At 38.4% G+C, this 21,044-nt stretch overlaps 1 protein-coding gene across 2 annotated transcripts in view; it reads left to right on the top strand.

Moving 5' to 3' along the window:
* Positions 1 to 555: 555 nt before the first annotated feature.
* The window catches only part of LOC127974391 (adenylate cyclase type 3), a 28,167-nt gene continuing 7,678 nt past the window's right edge, over positions 556 to 21,044 (top strand). Inside the window, exons 1-10 of one of the 2 annotated variants that reach the window (XM_052577603.1) lie at positions 556 to 3,290; positions 6,069 to 6,218; positions 11,516 to 11,646; positions 11,727 to 11,838; positions 16,218 to 16,345; positions 16,470 to 16,628; positions 17,784 to 17,949; positions 18,039 to 18,155; positions 19,769 to 19,911; positions 20,119 to 20,280. In XM_052577603.1, the coding sequence (XP_052433563.1) occupies positions 2,616 to 3,290; positions 6,069 to 6,218; positions 11,516 to 11,646; positions 11,727 to 11,838; positions 16,218 to 16,345; positions 16,470 to 16,628; positions 17,784 to 17,949; positions 18,039 to 18,155; positions 19,769 to 19,911; positions 20,119 to 20,280 (1,943 nt within the window). In that variant the 5' untranslated portion in view covers positions 556 to 2,615. Of the gene's footprint in view, positions 3,291 to 6,068; positions 6,219 to 11,515; positions 11,647 to 11,726; positions 11,839 to 16,217; positions 16,346 to 16,469; positions 16,629 to 17,783; positions 17,950 to 18,035; positions 18,156 to 19,768; positions 19,912 to 20,118; positions 20,281 to 21,044 lie in introns of both variants that reach the window. The other variant, XM_052577602.1, reaches the window with a different exon arrangement.

Below are 21,044 nucleotides of genomic sequence, written 5' to 3'. Positions count from 1 at the left end.
TATGTTTTCATAATATGATGGGCTGCATATTTTTAGCTGTTGACACAGACTGGCCCTGTCCTTGCTCCACAATCCGTGCCCACGGAAGCGGGTGTGAAAGTGAGGGGGTGACATCAACGCGGATTTATGATCCTACTATAGAGAAGGTCGAGCTCATGAATATTAAACAGGTCGCGTGATTGGACGCTTCCAAAGATACGTCAGCACAATCGAATGAATATTCATGCGGCGATCCTTCACCATAGTACGATTGGTAATTTTCGGTTGTAGCGTGGAGAAGTCTGATTCATTAGTATTAGTGAGTCGATTCAAACGAGTCAACGATGAAAAGATTTCTAAAAAAAAAAAAAAAAAAAAAAGTCGCACGCCGTACGTAACGTGCTGTTTTTTGTTTTTGTTTTTATAGAAACATAAATAGCTTACATTGCCTTTAGATGGAGCTTTTAACACGACAGCAGCGTCTCCCCTACAGTCGAATAGATGAAGGGAATATGACATTTTCCTACATACTGCTATTAATGTTGTTCGATTATTAATTATAAATGGCGTTTGGCGTTACTTACGCGATCATTTGTAACCTTTATGTTAGGTTCACTCAGACAACTTTCTCCATTCAAACAGAATGATTCACGACAGCTTTAAGAATCGGTTCGTACGAATCATTAGTAAGAACCGACTCAAAACACAAATTCCTCCGCGAATCGGACATCACGTTCGTTTGCATTTAGAAAGTGATCTCTCCGTGGGCTTTATAGACACAGCCTCCCTGAGCAGTCAGGTTTGTCAGGTCTGGTTGATCGGGACAGCGGGACTGAAGCTGTGTCAGTATCACCTCCCTTCATCCATGAAACGGGAAGTCGCGTGATTAATGACTTTTGGTTAAAAAAGCCTTCGGATCGAGCATACGGTGGATTTTCATGTGATTGATTTTGAGATTTGATCTTTGGCTCACTTTACATCCTCGAAGGAGCCTCAGATCGGAGCGTGCTATGGATACGACACGGATAAACGCAGATGCATTTTCATGAAATACGGACAGTCTGAAGAGAGATTCACGTTTTCATCACTGAACCTCTGCGAAAATCTTAATTTGCACGTCTTTTGGTATTTCCAGTAGCGAATGTGTGAGGATGCACAATTGATGAGCATAACAGAAGACTGTAGCGCTGTATTGTGAGATGCATTTCCATATTTCCAACAGCACCGGGGCGCAACATGTATTTCCTGCGTGAATCCCGCACAGGATGCACGTGAACACACTGTCTCAGGCCAAGATGCGCTCTCCGATCACGATCGCCTCCGTTTTCTCGATTTAAGCTGCCGTTCGGGTTTTATTTCGCTTGTCACGAGATGTCATGCTGATCCGGGGCGAAACATCTCGCTTCCTTCCTGTGTCCTGATGTTCTTCATCCATGCGAGGGTTCATCATGGAAACCCACCGTGAGCGCTGCTGGACACCGAGACTGGACCCGAGACTGGAAACAGAGAGGCTGATGGATGTGTAAACAGCTCTTCTTGTCTCCTTCATGTCGACTTGCTGAGACTTGTCTTTGCAGATCTCAGAAAAACAAAGGCGTTTAGCTGGGGGCATTTGTTCGGAAGCACAACCCGAGTGCTCCAGGCGCTGGCGGGGGCCGATGCCACAAACATGCGTGTAAGATCTGATTCGGTGTCCAAACATGCCAGGCATGACAATCAGCTGACCGCTTCAGATCTGATCTCAAGATTGGACATTGGTGAACACGTTTCCAGGCAATGTTTTTCCAGTCTCCAATGCATTAAAACCTGCTCGGAGTGTTAGGGTGTATTCACACCTGGAAAATGTGCTAGTTCACTTGTGTTGGTCTCGACCAAATACAACATTGTTGTTGTTGTTTTTATTTTTTGGTTTGTTTGGTGCAGTTCGCTTTCACACCACCTTTTTTACAAGTGAACCAGCTGTACACAAAACCACACGTGTGCTAAGCTCATCCATTCATTGGTTCATCCAGAATCGAACCAGAGTGCTATTGCTGTGTTCACATTTACCCAAAAGAGCTGCACCAAGGGGGGAAACGAACTTGAGCAAAGCCTCTAGAAGGCAAGCCTGCAACCTTTAGCCAAAAAAGCATAAGGGCTGATGCTAAGGCAGTACGTGGGGAAGGAAACCAGAGGCCGGTTTCTTTTTTTGATGCATGTCAATGTAGAAGAGGCTTCACTACGCTGAACGACAACGCTTTTTAGAGCAAACGACTTATCATTTAATGAACCCACAGCCTCTCTGCTGATCTTCAACATGTTTTACACTAAACAATTATTTTTGATTGAACTATTCTTAGACTTCACCCTGAAAAAAATGCAGTTTTCTAAGAGAAGTCACTGAGTTTTTGCGACAGGTGGGATTCACAGCTCTTCTCATTCATTCCTATGGGATCTGTAAACTCTTGACTGACATTCAGTGACGTCAAGGCTGTAACGTGATACAAGTTAGCCATTACGCTTTCTCCAATAGCAAGTAATACAGACCCTCTCATCTCCCTTTAATAAGACTGGAGTTTGATTCAGTCCAACCAAACAAGACCGGTGTGAATACAACCGTAGTTTTTATAGCATCTTTTACTATCCAGCTCTCCAGAATGCACCGGAACCGGGCCTTTTCGGAGCCCGAGTATTCTGCGGAGTATTCGGCGGACTGTTCGGTCACCCTGCCCTCGGACCCCGGGCAGGCGGTGGGACGCACCCATGAGGTGACCGTGCGCAGCTCTGGCTGCTGTCTGTGTCTGCCGCGGTTCATGCGTCTGACCTTCGCGCCGGACTCTCTGGAGAACCTGTACCAGACCTACTTCCGGCGGCAGCGGCACGAGACCCTGCTGGTGCTGGTGGTGTTCGCGGCCCTCTTCGACTGCTACATCATCGTGATGTGTGCTGTGCTGTACACCGGTGATAAGCTGGCGTCTGTGGCCGTGGCGTCTGTGGGGCTGGCGGTGGACGTCCTGCTGTACCTGCTGTGCCGGTTCGGTCTGCTCCCGGACCGTGTGACCCGCCGCCTGGTGCCCTACGCCTTGTGGGTGCTCATAGCGGCTCAGAACTTCTGTTACCTAGGACTGAACTTCGCCCGCTTCCATCAGCCCAGCGACACGGTGGGCTGGCAGGCGTTTTTTAGCTTTTCCTCCTTTCTGACGCTGCCGCTGCGGCTGACCCCTATAGTGCTGATCACGGCCGTGTCCTGCGGCGTGCACACCCTCGTCCTGGGCGTCACCATCGCCCAGCAGCAGCAGGAGGACATCCAGGGGGCGGCTCTGGGAAGACAGGTGAGGAATATGATGCCAGCAGAGTAAAGATGGGTCTCGAGAGATTTGAACCATTATGTTCCATGGTCCATGTTCCAGGTTTAAAACTCTATGGAACCTCTCCAATTCACAAAAGGTCCAAAATAATAACTTCTGGTTCCCCAAAGAACCTTTTAGTCAGTTCTTGTGTGAAGAAAATTTGACTTGAGCAGTTTGGAAGAGTGAAGATGGTTCATAATGTACTTTATTGGTATCTACGGTTCCATGAAGAACCTTTCCAATCCACAAAAGGTCCAAAAAAAAAAAACATTTTTGGTTCCCCAAAGAACCTTTCAGTAGTCACACTTTTAAAAATAAAGAATCCAAAAGGGGAATTTCACAGCGATGCCATAGAAAAAACAGTTTCGAACCTTTAATAAAATATTTTTTTTTCCATTTAATCTAAAGAACCTTTTGTAGAATGAAAGATTTCCATGAATGGTTGTGGAACCATTGATGCCAATAAACAACCTTTATTTTTAAGAGTGCTGTTTTAAAAAAAAAAAACATGATTTTCTAAGTGTGAAGAACATTTTTCAACTAAAAACAACCTTTATGCAATGAAACAGTTCCACAGATGTTAAAGGTTCTTCATGGAACCATCGATGCCAATAAAGAGCCTTTATTTTTAGAACTATCTACCACCATTTAGAACATTTAGAACCATTTAGAAAAGCATGGTTCTTTTAAGAACTAACCACTTGAGGAACCAAAAAACGATTCCTCTAGCGTCACTGAAAAAAGCTTCATTTTGTAATGGTGCATCTTCTCACAGTTCCTCCTGAGGTTTCCGATCAAAGTCTGACTGGTGTTAAAACCTGAGAACGTGAAAGACTCAACGACAACCATTTTCAGCATCAAACAAGCACATGCTTTGTAGTTTAAAGGCTGCATGAAGATCTGACTCTCTTATATATCTCAGGCATTTAAATCTTAAATTGTTAAGATACTTGTCATTCAATTTTGTACGTGTCTTAGTCATTTTAATGGGAATACATCTCAAAAAGCCTTGTAGACTTGAGCCAATTTTACACACACACAAACACACACACACACACAAATCACATCTATATAAATATAATAACTAACCAAAATATTAATCTCCCTGCTAATGTTGATACTATTAAAATATTGATATTAAGATAACACGTTATAATAAGCTCCCATTAGTTTATGCATTAACTAACAATGAGCAATACATTTGTTGTTATATTTATTAATCTTTAATATGTTTTTTCATTGTTAGTTCATGTTAAAATGCAGTTAACGCTAAAAATGAAACATTATTGTAAACGGTCACTATATTACAACATGTTTGATCAAATATCAGGATTAAATGCATAATAACAAATAAAACCAATTAGCTCATTAGAATAGGTTATATTTATATTGTACAAATTCTTATCAGAAAGTTTAACTGTTAACTCTATCCAGACTAAAGTTCAGATTTAGTAATAGAATTATTTTCTGGATACAGTTTAATCTGATCTCAGATGCTCCGATCTAAATAAAGGTTCTGTGTGTGCACTGATGCTCCAATGAAGAAGACATGACTTAAAACCATCTTCAGCTGATGAAAGTGTACTATCGATCACATTTCTAAAGAAGAGAAAGATCTTTTCAGATGATGGCTGTGCGAGTGGAAAACGTTGCATGTTAGTTACTTGACAACAAAATTGTTCTGTATTGCATTTTAAGAAAAGCGCAGACGTTTCTGCTGCAAAAGATGTCAAGAGACGCAGACCATTATATCATTCCATAGATTTAGGCTCGCGTGAAGGGCTTCTTCACAAATACTCAGAATTACTCGAAACCTCTGAACCAAAAGGCCATCAAGTTGATGTCGAGTGATTTTCAAGACATTTTTAACCAAATAGTTGATGGAACAGTTAAACAGAATTGCTTTGTCATTAATCTATATGCATTGTGGTCATGAAAACTTAAATAATAACAAAAACAACAACAACAGTATTTTACTTGATAACTAATTACAGTATTACATCAAAATAATTCCAGTATTTCATGATAACTAATCATGTTTTCAAAATATTTCATATATATATATATATATATATATATATATATATATATATATATATATATATATATTTATTTGTGTTATTTAAATAATATTTATATGTGATGGCAGTAATTTGGTAGTGCCTTTTTGTACTAATATAAAAACCTATTACAGCAATGTACTAGTTTTGCAATTATAACAGTATTCCACTGCTACATATAATATTTATACATGATGGCAGTATTTGTTTGTTTTTTGTGGTGATTTAAAAACAGATCTTTAATCAGTTATTCATTTATTACCATTCTTCATGATGATTAATCATGTTTTCTATATTGCATATGCAAATGAACATAGCATTTTTACATAAAGGTAGTATTTGTTGCATTGCCTTTTTTCTTGCTGACAAAACATTACAGTATTTGTGTTTATTTAGTTAATAAATGTATTATTGCATTTTTATAATTATAATTTTATCTAAATTATATCTACAAATAAATGTAGTATTTTTACATAATGGTTATTTTACTATATTGCCTTTTTGTGTTGATTTAAAAAAGTAATTATAAAATATTATACTATAACATTTACTTAGTTGTTCCATTATTACCATATATTCGTGATGATTGACTGTTTTTCTGAATTATATCTGCACATGAATAAACAGTAGTGGTAAAGACGCAGACGCAAGTGAGGAAGGCTTGTGTGTCGTGTCATGATGGTGCGGTTGTGTTTTGCAGTTGCTGGCCAACATTGTGATCTACTTCTGTGCCATCACTGTGGGCGTCATGTCGTATTACATGGCCGACCGCAAACACCGCAAGGCCTTTCTGGAGGCTCGGCAGTCGCTGGAGGTGAAGCTCAACCTGGAGGAGCAAAGCCAGCAGCAGGTGAGAGAAACCAGATCAGCTCCTTCACTACAGACGCAAGGTCTCCAGACACGCTTTTTAACTTGAGCGTGGCATTTTTGGAAGCATCCATAGCAATCTGTTGTTTTATTCCAGCGTGTCATCGTGTCCGGTATTTATTCCTGTAGGTAGTTTTTTTTAATTTTTTTTAGCAAAGCTAGTCATTATTTTTGCTGTAGTTCTGATTGATGCCACTAGTGGTGCAGAAATCACATATACACTTCACAAATCACACTTCACCTTTGAATAATACACACGTACGTACACACACATGAAACATCAGAACTGCTAGAAAATAACAACACAGTCAATTAAACAAAGACTGAATAATGTAAATAGTGTAAAACTTACGTTAAAAAATTACTGTTTTTTTTGTTGTTGTTTTACTGTTTATCATTAGCAAGTAAAACTTGTTAATGTTTATGAAAATATATTTCTGGTTAGGACTTCATGATTTGTGGGGAGAAAAATTTATTGCAATTTTTTTTTTCTTATGAAATCCATGTTTGCTGTACTTGTTTGTAAGGCTGAAAATTTTGACCGAAATTTTGTGGTTATATATAAATCTGGCTTTAAAATACTAATACCGTTACTACCAATAATAATAATGATAATAATAGTAATTTATTGCAACTGTAAAATATTAATATTAAATTTCTTAACTTGCAAACTTTGATTTTGTCAGAAAACCCCAGGAAGCGCTTAAAGTTTCTCTTTTGTTGATAATCACTTCTCATGGCGTTTGTGAAAGTGGTCGGCACGTGTTTGGTTTCCATTAATGCTCTGGTCCTGAGCTGAACACAGTGCACGCAGAATATATCTATTGAATTAAAATCATGCAGGTATATTCCTGGTCTTAAGATGCAGTCAGTGAATAATGAATTTTGAATAAGTGTTGCAGGTTGTTTGTCAGTTTTGCAGATATGTATGAAGCATCAAGCAGCTTTCGGTTGATCAACGCGGTGAATTGTGACTTGAATCTGATGCAAAATCAGCAGAAGTAAATCTTTCTCCCTCATGTGAAAATATTTTATGGTGGTGAAACTTCGAAGTATAAAATATGGTCACATTTACCGCTGTTCTGTGAATGTCTCTCGTGAGGGAGAAAGATTTCCTCACGCAGAATCTTCACAATATTTAATGAAAATTAGTGCGGGTCAACGATTAATCGCATTTAATATAAAAGTTTATGTGTACATAATATATGCTTGTGCACTGTTTATATATAAATACACTCATATACATGTATATATTAAAGAAAAAAAATTATGTATAATATAAAAATGTGTTCCTATAGCTCAACTGGTAGAGCGTTCCGCAAGGTTGGGTGTTCGATTCCCCGGGAACACATGATGGGTAAAAACTGATAGCCTGAATGCACTGTAAGTCGCTTTGGATAAGCGTCTGCTAAATGCATAAATTAATTTAATTTATATGCATATAAATACATACATGTAAATGCATGTAAATATTTTCAAAATATATACTGTATGTGTGTGTCTAGTATATATATGTAATCAATACATACAGTACACACACATATATAATATAAACAAAAACTTATTTTGGATGTGATTAATCGTTGCCCAGCACTAATGAAAATCGAATAATTAATTTCAGCTTTTGACAGTTGCTTGGTTTGTTTGTCTGTGACATCATACCCTGTAGCCACGCCCACCGCAAAATCTTATTGGCCTAAAATCCTGCCCTACAGAACTGTCAATCAAACATCTGTGATGTTTTGATTGGTTGAGACAGTTTTGTGAGGACAGAAAATGCTTTAGGAGTCGATTTGTGTCTGGGTGAAAGATTCAGCAGTCAGTGTGACCCTTACAGAGCGAGGGGCTACTATTAGCTGCAAGTTGAGAAGAGAAATAGGTGTGTGAGGTGTGTGTGTGTGTGTGTGTGCGCGCATGTGTGTGTTTTTGTGTGTGTGTGTGTGTGTGTGAGAGGCCGATAAGAAGCATATGAGGAGTAACTCTCTGAATACTAATGGAGGAGCAGGGGCTGCTGGGAGACGGGGTCCGCCAGCCAATCAAGGAGCATCCGGCTACGGCAGGTTACCATGGCGACCAACCTCCTGAGACGATGTCAGCTGTAATCACACTAGCGACTCCCTCCTCTTGATCCTTCACAACCTTTGTCTTCTTTTACTGTCAGACTCTCGGCTGAATACACTGACCTGATGTTCACGCGTGTGTGTGTGTCAGTGTCAGTGTGTGTGTGTGTGTGTGTGTGTCTGTGTGTTAGTGTCAGTGGGTGTGTGTGTGTGTGTGTCAGAGTGGCATCACGTCGATGGCGCACCGGTCAGAGCGGAGCTGCTTGATGTGTTCATGTGTGAAATGTGTCTGGGCCTGTAAGGGCCTGCTGTGTTAACAGGTCGCCATCTGGAGCATCAGTTAATGATTAGTGCTGTCGATGCGTCAGGGAACATATTTGACCAATACATTTGCATATATTTGTGCGTTTTCCCCCAGGAGGTTAATTTGCTTATCAATTTATTTGAGCGAGTAAATGATAGTCAGTGTCTGTTAGCTGAGAGCTCATACCAAAAGCTGACTGAAACTTTCAGCATAGATGCTAATCAAAGTTTGTGAAGATTTCTCATATTCTCACCAAGGCTGCATTAATTTTATCAAAAACACAGTAAAACAGAAATTGATTCAGTATCTGTCATGTGGAGGGGTTGGGATGAACTCAGATGCAGACAGGATGTACCAAACACAGGATTTATTAACACAAAAGGGGAAACAAAACCCACGAGGGGGAAAACAATGACTAGGGTAGATACTAAATAAGTTAACAAGACACAATAAACAAAGACTTGAAACACAAGAACACTAACTACAAACAAACAATAACAAGTCTCACAACGTCTTCTTCCAAGGGCAACACCGAGTAACAATATATCACAGGAACATGGAGTAACACATATCACAATGTGGAACAATCACAATGAACCGACAAAAGACAGAGCACACTAGGGGATCTAAATAGGCGAACTAATTAAGACACAACAGGTGGCACAGATAAGGCAATCACGACAAGACTAGGATAACAAGGGGGCGGGGCAAGGGGACGAGACAACACAAGCACATGGCCCAAAGACAAGGCCATGTGCTTGTACACAAAACACGGGTCTGTCATGATCCTGCCTCAAGACTAGAGAAAAGTCAGGACATGAAGGCAGTATCATCATTTCCAGGATTCTCTGATGAAAGATGAGAAAGAACAGCTCTTATTTGAAATAAAAAAACATTTTGTGACATTGGAAGTATCTTTCCTATCACTTATGATCAATTTAATGTGTCCTTGTTGAATGTTTAATTTCTGTTCAGTGTTTTTTTGTTTTACTTTTCAAAAAGTATTTTGTATGTGTGTGTTACTGCGTGATGGAGCCTAGAAAATGTCCCTAAAATTCAAGATATGGGGCAAAATGCCCCGGTTGACATTTTGTCTCATATTTACATCACATAGTTAAGAAATATCACACGAGTGCAAATGTGATACTCATGTTATAAAACAGTTTATTAAGAAGTTAATATTGTGTTATTTTAGACACCGTGTTATCTGTTTTGCTCAATTTTGCCAACCAAAACCAACTGTTCATCCCTGAGCAACCCACAGCAGCATTTCATTTATTAATCCACATTTTGAATGAATTGGGTGAACCATTTAACGCGTTAAACCATTGGCCATAGTCGCCGTTGGCTTTGTAGTGGCACACAGACCGATCGGTGTTTGACATCAAAGTATCGCAAAAGGGATTCAAAAGCACAAGGAGTCTGCTCTTGAGGTTCTTTGATGTCACACACCGATCGGTCTGATGGTGATGATGATGTCACACTGATCGGTCTGATGGTGATGATGATGTCACATTGATCGGTCTGATGGTGATGATGATGTCACATTGATCGGTCTGATTATGATGATGATGTCACACACCGATCGGTCTGATGGTGATGATGATGTCACATTGATCAGTCTGATGGTGATGATGATGTCACACTGATCGGTCTGATGGTGATGATGATGTCACATTGATCGGTCTGATGGTGATGATGATGTCACATTGATCGGTCTGATTATGATGATGATGTCACACACCGATCGGTCTGATGGTGATGATGATGTCACATTGATCGGTCTGATGGTGATGATGATGTCACACTGATTGGTCTGATTATGATGATGATGTCACACACCGATCGGTCTGATGGTGATGATGATGTCACATTGATCGGTGTGATGGTGATGATGATGTCACACCGATTGGTCTGATGGTGATGATGATGTCACACTGATCGGTTTGATTATGATGATGATGTCACACACTGGTCGATCTGATGGTGATGATGATGTCACACTGATCGGTCTGATTGTGATGATGATGTCACACCGATCGGTCTGATGGTGATGATGATGTCACACTGATCGGTCTGATTATGATGATGATGTCACACACTGGTCCATCTGATGGTGATGATGATGTCACACTGATCGGTCTGATTATGATGATGATGTCACACACTGGTCCATCTGATGGTGATGATGATGTCACACACTGGTCGATCTGATTGTGATGATGATGTCACACCGATCGGTCTGAAGCCTAAAGATTCAATTAACTATTTATAAAGAACCATTTACTTCACTCCTGAATGAATCAACCATTTGAACGAATGAAACGAATAAATGACTCGATGACTTAATCATTAAGACATTCCCACCACCTACTGGCAGTTTTAGTTTTTTATTTAGATTATCATTACATTAAAGAAATAATTTGATATTTTCATAGTAATAAAAATAAAATTAAGAAAATTAATTATCAAAGTTATAGTTCAACCAACTAAAAATGACAATTCTGTCACCGTTTACTCACACAAAAGAGTACATGTAATCATTTCTATCAAACAAAATATTTCTTGCTGAATCTACTTTTTGTAATCTCTGTTTAATGCTTTACACAACAATGACTTTAAATGATCTTTTCAGAGTTATTTCTCCAGATTTGATGTGCGATTAATTTAATTAATTAATCACCACATCATGTAATTAATTAGATTAAAAATGTTAATCACTTACCAGCCCTAGTTTTTATACATAAGATATATACACAATACACACTCATACATTATGTAAACAGAAACAGATTGTTTTGAAAGCAATCATGCAAGATGTTTTTTTATGTGCAGAATTGTGTGAATATATCCATAAATTCAGCAGATGCAGATAGTATATTGGTGTGTAATCAAGGTTTGTTCTTCTGCGTACAGGAGCGTCTCCTGCTGTCCATCTTACCCAAGCACATCGCAGACGAGATGCTTCAGGACATGAAGAAAGAAGCCAGCCAGAAAGAGATGCAGCAGTTCAACACCATGTACATGTATCGGCATGAGAACGTCAGGTCAGTGTTTCAGTAAACGAGTGCGAAGCTTGATGTCGTCGTTTGCCGATTGTTTGACTCTGACTGTGTTTGTGTTGCAGTATTCTGTTCGCAGACATCGTGGGCTTCACTCAGCTGTCCTCGTCCTGTAGCGCGCATGAGCTGGTGAAGCTGCTCAACGAATTGTTTGCCCGCTTCGACAAGCTAGCAGCTGTGAGTTACTGCTATCTGTATGCAAGCTTTATTTAACACACATTTAGTCATTTTTACAAGGTGGAATGGTTTTTGGTGACTAATGATCTTAAGCTATTCATGTAGAGTGCAACAGTGGAATTTAAAGTAAAAATCACCATAGAATATCAGATTTTTTACTACAGTGTATGCATCATAATAAATTCATAGAGGAAGCATTCAATTGATTAAAAGTGACAGGAAAGACATTTATAATGTCACAAAAGATTTCTACTTGAACTTTCTATTGATCAAAGAATCCTGAAAAATATGATAATGAATCACGGTTTCCACAAAAATATTCATCAGCACAACTATTAACAACATTGATAATAATCAGAGATGTTTCTTGAGCAGTAAATCATCATATCAGAATGATTTCTGAAGATCGTGTGACACTGAAGACTGGAGGAATGATGATGGAAATACAACTTGGAATAATTTATTTTTAACATGTACTACAATAGAAATAAAGTACTTTAAATTGTAATAATGTACACAATATCACTGTATTTAATTAAATAAATACAGCCTTGGCGAGTAGAAGAGACATATTTCAAAAACAGTTCAATATCTTACCAACCCTAACTTTATAATCTATATCTATAATTGTATAGAGTAAATTTTATTTTCATTAAATTGTATAGTAGTATATATATTTAATTACATAATTCACAATGCTTAATGGGATGAGTAACTTTTATACTTACGTCATGTATAGTGTTGGGTAAGTTACTCAAAAAAAGTAATCCACTACAAAGTACTAATTATTTCTTTAAAGGGGGGGTGAAATGCTCGTTTTCACTCAATATCCTGTTAATCTTGAGTACCTATAGAGTAGTACCGCATCCTTCATAACTCCAAAAAGTCTTTATTTTTATTATATTTATAAGAGAAAGATAGTCTGTACCTGTACATGTGGAAAGTGCAGTTTGATGACAACATCGCATGTTGTTTACTTGATGTGCTTACGCGCCGATAGCTAAGTTAACAACACAGAGATATTTGAAGCAGTTTTACTCACCGCCTGCGGTTCCACCACACGATCGTGACCCTTTTTCATTGGGACTGCATTATCCTTAAGAAATAAACGATGTGCAAATCCGGCGTCAAACTGGACCTTGTTTGTAAAACAAGCATCTTCGAAATGCAGGGAACAAACAAAAACACTTGCACAACTCCGTTGATGCTCTGTAAAAATAAACTCCATCCACTGGTCCCTTAATGCTGTTCCTCTTTTGGTAATCTGTGCAGGGTTGTCTTGCCCTGGCAACCAAAAACACACTTCTTCTGTGACATTTCGCGACGCTCTCGCTCTGATCAGTGAGTCTGTGCTCAGCCTCTAAGTGCTCTGCTATACGGGAGCGCGCGCTCTTCCGGCAGAAGTGCCTCAGGACCCATATAAGGAAATTCCGCTCCATCTAACGTCACACAGAGCCATACTCGAAAAAAGCTTTCCGAAACTTGTGACAAACCGGAAGAGGTTTTTTTGGAACAAAAATACTCCTTCAAACGTACAACTTAATTTTTGAAACTTAGTCCATGTTTAGCATGGGAATCCAACTCTTTAACAGTGTAAAAAACTCAGTATGCATGAAATAGCATTTCACCCCCCCCCTTTAAAATTGTCATTTGATTACATTAGTGATGACTGCATTTAAAAAGTAATCAGATTACTAATTAGTTTACTTTCAAGTAGAGATGTTCTGATACACTTTTTCTCTTCCCGATACCGATTCCGATACCTGGGCTCAGGTTATCGGCTGACACCGAGTACTGATCCGATACCTGGGTGTGTATCTGTATATACAGCTGTATATAGCCCTGTGTAAATTGCTAGAATTATTTTATGGTGAGCTTCAGACTGATCCCTTAATAAAACATGAATAAATACATGGTGAACTACTGTATTCATTACAGTATTTTTATTATCTGACATGAATTTGACAGTAATATTATTTATTTTCTTAAGCGAAAAAGAACTTCAAATGCAGCCAAAAATCTAACACTGCAAACTAAAAAAGGTATTTTAGTTTTACAATATAACTGTATAAAAAACTGCAACAAATAAGTTTAGGAATATAAAAAATGATATATTAATCAGATAATCCCTTTACAACAAAACAAGTAAAAAACAAGCAACCGTCTAGGCATAATTATTATTATTAATAGAGATGTATTATTATTACTACATAGAGACGTAGCTTAATCTACTGTAGGCTGCAACAGTAGCTTAATATATTGTCAATTTACTCACGTTAAACCGAACATTTATTTTGATGGGTTGCCATGAAGATCTTTGAGTGTCTGTGTTTATAATATGACAGTTTGACATATGAAATGAAATGAAATGAAACGGTAAATTCTCATGAATTGACGGTTAATGCGTTCATGTCCTCATAGAGTGACACACGGCAGAGACTACAAAACAGCGAGCTCCCGCGCATCTGCGCCCGTCTCCCAGAGAGATTTAGAATTTGCAGGAGTAATATTTAAATAGTATTTTGCAGTTTAATATTCACAGACACTAGTATATATTCGGCTACTGTCTTGAGCCCTGCGCTTTGACTAACACGGAAGCGACTGAACGCAGCTGCGTGTACCGAATATACTCGGAAGTCGGTAACTACCGGTACTACAGAGACATACTGCTAACCACTGATCTATAATATAGAAGCGGTTTCACTCTCTGTTGGCAGTTTAGAACGCGATGAGCGATCCAGTCATATATAGATCAGTGCTGCTAACGCGTCTTCATTTCTTCTTCGCAGCTCTAAACAGGGGTTACTTGTGGCAACACAGCACAATTTCCTGTGTTTGCAATGCATTCTGAGCAGCGAAGAAGAACCGTGCAGCGGTTAGGCAAAGCTAGCAGTCATATTCTTTTACTGACTCTATGATTATAACTAGGTCTTGTTTAAGAAAATGGTATTGGATCGGTATATGGGTTCATGTACTCGCCGATGCCGATGCCAGAATTTGTTGTGGTATCGGAGATATTTCCGATACTAGCATCAGAATCGGAACAACAAGTTTACATTTCAAGTTATCAAACCTACAAAATACACTACAAAGTGAAGCTCGAAAAGAACTTCAAATGTTTCGTCTTTTTTGATCGTACACATAAGACTAATACATCATTTTTTAAACTATAAAAGCCCTACTTTTATTTATATGCACACAAAATGTCAACAAAACATTGTGATTTTGTAAAATCAAGAAAACAATTATATATATATATACAGTGGGGCTCGAAAGTTTGGGCACCCCTTGCAGAAGGGGTGCAGATCTTCAAATTCCAAAAGTTTTCATCCTCATCTCTTAATGCATCTTGTTTCCTTCTGGAGCATCAGTGAATGTTTGAATCTTTTTAAATAGTTGTGTTTGAGTCCCTCAAATGTCCTCAGTCTGAAAAGATGTATCTCAAAATCATACAGTCACTGCTGGAAAGGGTTCAAATATGTAAAGATGTTGGAAAACTGAAGAATCTGAAGGACTTTAAAGATTTTTCTGAAGAACGCTGCTCAGTTTAACTGTTCAGAACAAACAAGGGACTCATGCACAACCATCACAAAACAGAAAGACAGTCGAGGATCATCCGGTAACAGAACACAGTACTAAGAACCAAGGGTTCCGAAACTTTTGAGGGGGTTATTTTAACAATTTCAGCATTTTTTTTGTCTTGTGGACTAAATGTTAATATATTTTATGTACAATATCTTACTCAGGACAGTACTAAATAAAATATAACAAGCATTTGGTATGATCTCTCTTATTTTTTGAAAATTACTCGCATTTTCACAGATTCTGCAAAGGGTGCCCAAACTTTCGAGCCCCACTGTATATATATATACAATTTAATGTTTTAAGAACGTATAATTTACTTGTGTTACTTGCCTTTTCTTTGTAACTGTTTGTGGAATTTACTAGCAATTCCTAAGTTAAAATTGTTTGTAAACCAATTATTTATTTGTTTGAATTTAAATTAAATTTTAAATTATGCATTTAGCAGACGCTTTTATCCAAAGCGACTTACAGTGCATTCAGGCTATACATTTTTTTTATATCATGTGTTCCCGGGGAATCGAACCCCCAACCTTGCGCTTGATAAAGCAGTGCTCTACCAATTGAGCTACGGGAATTTTGTTTGTATTTTTTATTCAGTCTTTGTAATGTTTTGGCTGTTCTTGGATCCAGTTGGTTTGGTTACTTTATCATTTTTTTCATATAGAATTTTTCAATTCCTTTTGAGGAATATCCAAAACCAGCTGGCTGAAAAGTGGACGCACATTGTTGCTCTCAACTGATGCTCAATTATTTTCTAGTGAAGTTTGAAGCTAACTAAGATGCTCTACTTTCAGAAATACCACCAGTTGAGGATCAAGATCCTGGGCGACTGCTATTACTGTATTTGTGGCCTTCCAGATTACCGCGATGACCATGCGGCCTGCTCCATCATGATGGGTTTGGCCATGGTTGAGGCCATTTCGTGAGTGATGCATGCTGGGAATTATTTCTAGAATTAAATGGGAATTAGTGACAGTGATTTTTAAATAGCTGGAGTTGGGCGTGCTCGAGTATGATGAGGTCTGACACATTCATCTGGATTTCAGATACGTTCGAGAGAAGACGCAGACAGATGTGGACATGCGTGTCGGAGTGCATTCTGGGACGGTTTTGGGCGGTGTACTCGGACAGAAGCGCTGGCAGTATGACGTGTGGTCGACTGACGTGACAGTGGCCAACAAGATGGAGGCAGGAGGAATACCAGGGTAAAATCCTGCACATTCACCATTGATAAAGGGTTTAGTTTGCTTCTGAATGCTGGGGGAAGTTCACTAGCTATCCATTTATGAAAATAGTAAGTGTGAAAGCCTTCTGAGATGTAGTCAAGACAGACGGGAATCCAAGAAGTGACTCAGACGGGTGTAAATGTGTCTGATTGTTCAGGTCATATATAAACTTCACTCCTCCTTAAATGAACTACGCCTGAATGCAGGAGCGCTGCAGTCATGGATGAGACTCTCTGGAGATATGTTTAATTATTAGACTCGTATCTATCACAATCGTTAGCAAGACTCAATTAGAATGAGACCCACCCTTAATTGTTTAATTGTAGTGAAACTTAGGATCTACTGTAAAGAAATAAAAGGCCACTTAAGTGTGTTTTTCACGACTTGAATTCTTAACACACTTAACCCTCATTACAATGCATTCAACATTTGTATGTTATTCTCACATTTTGGGTCATTATATTTTTTCAACTAAAACCATATTGTATGTGCTTAACATCTTCTGATTAATGAGTGATTGTGAAACAACATTGACTTTTTAAATTCAAGATACCAGGATACATTTTTAATTAATTAATTTTAAGTAAAGCATACCAGAAAATCGATTGATGCAACTATTTAGAAAAATGTGCAACCTTTTTAAAAATGATGCATCTTAAAAAATTATAGAAAAAACTGAAATAATAATAATAATAATGTTTATTTTCTGGGTCTTAGAGCATTCCCTGACTGAAAACTGATTTTTTTTTTCTTTCTTTTTTGTTGTAGTTGTTGTTGACTATCATTCTGAAGCACATGCAAAGTACTTGATTATAATTAGTGTGTTATTTATGTTTAAGGTTAATATATTTTAGGTGCACTTAATTACAACTTCTTTATAAATGTCTAATAGCAAAAATTCCGGTTACTCACTTTAACCGTATTTCAATAGATGATAGATGTAATTATGAGATTACATATAAAGATGCACTTAAGTCCTACTTAAGTGAGTCAAAAAAAGATCAGCGATGGATCCTAAAACCGGTTGATGGATTTGTTCTGTAGTTGTTAACGGTGAAACAGCAGCATTGTCTAAGTGTTGTGTTAGCAGTAACACACTCAGGCTGTGTTTGAACTCAAACGTGTGTCTGGTAGGCGAGTGCACATCTCCCAGAATACCCTGGAGTGTCTGCATGGAGAGTTTGATGTGGAGCCGGGGAACGGAGGAGACCGCTGCGAGTACCTGAAGGAAAGGGGCATTGAGACGTATTTGGTGGTGGTGTCCAAGGGACCCGTGGGTAAAAACGGCATCAACGGGGTAGTGAGTGTCATTTCTTTTACTCTCGGTTTCTTTCGGTTCCTCTGTGTCTCTCTCATTCTCACGCTCTCGCTGGTGGTTTCCTCCAGAAGCTGTCGGTGACGTCGTCTAATGGGAATTCTCCGTTGCTGATCAACACGACGGAGTGCAATGGGAGCGTCCACACGGCCTGCACCACACCGGAGGAGCCGGAGGAGCTGGACACACGGGTAATGACACCATGATCTCACACACTGACACCTGCAACTCTGCTAAAGCCAGTGGAATCTGTTAACTTTCAGAAGGACTTCGCCTACTTAATTACAGATTAAAATGGCAAAGGTTTTCAGTCCCTGACAAAATGCATAAATTAACAAAAGTCCTGTTAGTATTAATAATGCTAGGTGCAAATTGTATTTGCCACTTATATTTTACACTTAGACTTTACACTATTCGTCCCCTTTGGAGTTATAAAGTTCTGTCTGCATTCCGAGTAGTTTTGTGATATTGAGCTTCGAAGTTATTGTGTTCCATTCGACTGTGTAGATAGAACCTTATTGTTTTTTAAATAAAAAGTCCCATAATGTACACAACATTAAAAAAAAATCTATCACATAATGTAACTACGTTGACACAGAATAAGAATATGTGAATAACTCAGTTTTGACAAAAATGTCAGATAGAACCTATATAATTCCAAGGGGACGTATTGCTGTCAAACCATTAATCATGATTAATTGCATCCAAAACATCAAACTCATTGCATTGCATCCAGCTCAAACCTGGTCTAAAGTCAATGGCCCAATATTTTTGTGTTCTTTAAAGAGTGCGTTGGTAGAAAATGCTCCTCTGGGTGGGTCCACAGTGCACTTTGACTTTGCTTATTACACACAGGGATGCGCATCACACAAACATGCCAAATATTAAATACAAAAGGATTACAGTTTAAAGGATATTATTGTGTAGGCTACATAAATATAAAAATGTAATGATGGATAGTCATTGCTTGTATTAGAATTAGGCTACCTATTTGCAATTCAGCCTATTACTACTAATAATGATTCTTCACCTCGGGAAGCTGTGGTGTATTCCTGCTTGTCCCGTCCTTACGCGCACGAGCAGTTCGGTTTCTTCACTTGAGAAGCGTTCAGCTTTTCTGGCAACAAATTCTGCCATGTAAATAACGATCTGCCATGGTGTGAGCGCATCTCGCTCTTAAAGGGAATGGGAGATGACACTCTGATTTGTGTATTGAATGTTACACCCATTACTTAAGACAATAGGGACAACTCCTTTTTTTCAACCCGTGTTCCCATTGTTAAAATAGCAAAAGTGGATTTGGACCTGCGCCATACGCTTTACACTTTGCATTTATAGATCGTTAAAATAGTGCCCAATGTGTGGGTATTTGTAATTAATAAAACAGTACACATGTGTCTGAAGTAAACAGTCCCTCAAAGAGCAGCTCAAAAGAGAGGGGCGGAGTCAGCAGAGCTCATTAACATTTAAAGGAAAATGCTACAAAACTGCTTGCTATGAAAAGAGCTGTTTTTGACAGGGTAAAAAAAGTGTTGTTTTAAACTACCATTGAGAAATTTTAACCAAACTATGTTACAGAATTTTGACTGTTCATGTATTAGCATGATGGTACCAAATAGTTTCATTATTATTGTTCTGAAATATCCTTCAGAGTGTGAACTTTTCACAGTTATCATAGTTAATGTATCACAGTTAAATCTGTTGAAAATTTGTGACAGATATTTAAACTATTATGTGGGGGTTTTTGGATATAGAAGGTAAAAGAGAACAGTCAGCGTTTGATTGTGCATGTGTTTGGTGGTAGGTGGTGAACCCCTCTTTTCCAAACCCTCGGCGGCGTTTGCGTCTGCGTGATCTGGCTGAGAGAGTCATCGACGCTCAGGAGAACGAACAGGAGCTCAACAAACTCCTCAATGAAGCTCTGCTGGAGAGAGAGACCGTACAGGCGTACGTACTCTACTTAATATCCTTCAAAAGAAGCACGGACTGAATGTTTCGTTTTTAGACACTTAATAGGCACTTGTTAGTCAACACATCAAGTGTGATTACTAAAACATAATGATTTCAAATAAAACTTTTAATATGACACTGTTATATACCTGCTCGTACTGCTGTGCACTTCTTTTTCCCAATGTTTGTGTGTGTGTGTTTCAGGCTGAAAGGGAAGCACACTAATCGTCTGTCCCTGCGCTTTACTGATCCGGAGCTGGAGACGCGCTTCTCGGTGGAGAAGGAGAAGCAAAGCGGAGCGGCGTTCAGCTGCTCGTGTGTGGTGCTGCTCTTCACCGCCGTCATGGAGGCTCTCATTGACCCCAGGTCAGTTAACTATTAACACATCAGCACACAAACACCATCAGCCCCTGTTTCAGCTGCCACCGGTCAACGGAGGCCACTCATCATCTGTTTACTGTTAGCATAGCATCTGTTTGATGGGTAAAAATAAGGTCCTGTTGCTATTTGGCGTTTCCCTTTGTCTCTGGCGTTTAAATACTGTATCCACTTTCATTCAAGGCTGGGATTTGTAAAGGTTTCCTGATTAAATTGAGTTTCCCGATTTAGATTTGATATCGATTCACCTGTGCAGACCCTCCTGACAAAACAAGTACACTTCAGCAAACTTAAAAAAAAGAGTTCTTATGGAAATAATATACTTTTAAAAATGAGTGTGAACTGAATGTTATGTTCTTTAAAATTAAATTAAAATGTATTTTAGGTAAAAAAAAAATGTTTTATTTAAATTCAGTTACTTTTTTGACTCCCTTATGTAGGACTTAAGTGCATCATTATATGTAATTCTATAATTGCTTCTAGTCTTCTAATTTTGCACATTACAAAAATATTAATAAAAGCTAAGGTCCAAACTAATATGATTTTTTTTATTGCTATTTATTTAACTGATAAAATAATCAACAAAACAAAATAAAATTTTAAATGCAAACTTAATTAAACTTTAAATGGCTTTGAAAAATGGTTTAAAAGAGTAATTTATTCTTGAATCGGACTACACTGATCATGCTGTTTGTTTTTGCATGCAGCTACAGAGCCCCTAAAGGGACAAAATGATTATTTTATTGTGTTTT

This window comes from Carassius gibelio, chromosome B16 (assembly GCF_023724105.1).
Source record: "Carassius gibelio isolate Cgi1373 ecotype wild population from Czech Republic chromosome B16, carGib1.2-hapl.c, whole genome shotgun sequence".
NCBI lineage: Eukaryota > Metazoa > Chordata > Actinopteri > Cypriniformes > Cyprinidae > Carassius > Carassius gibelio.
This window is presented reverse-complemented; position numbering and strand designations above follow the sequence as displayed.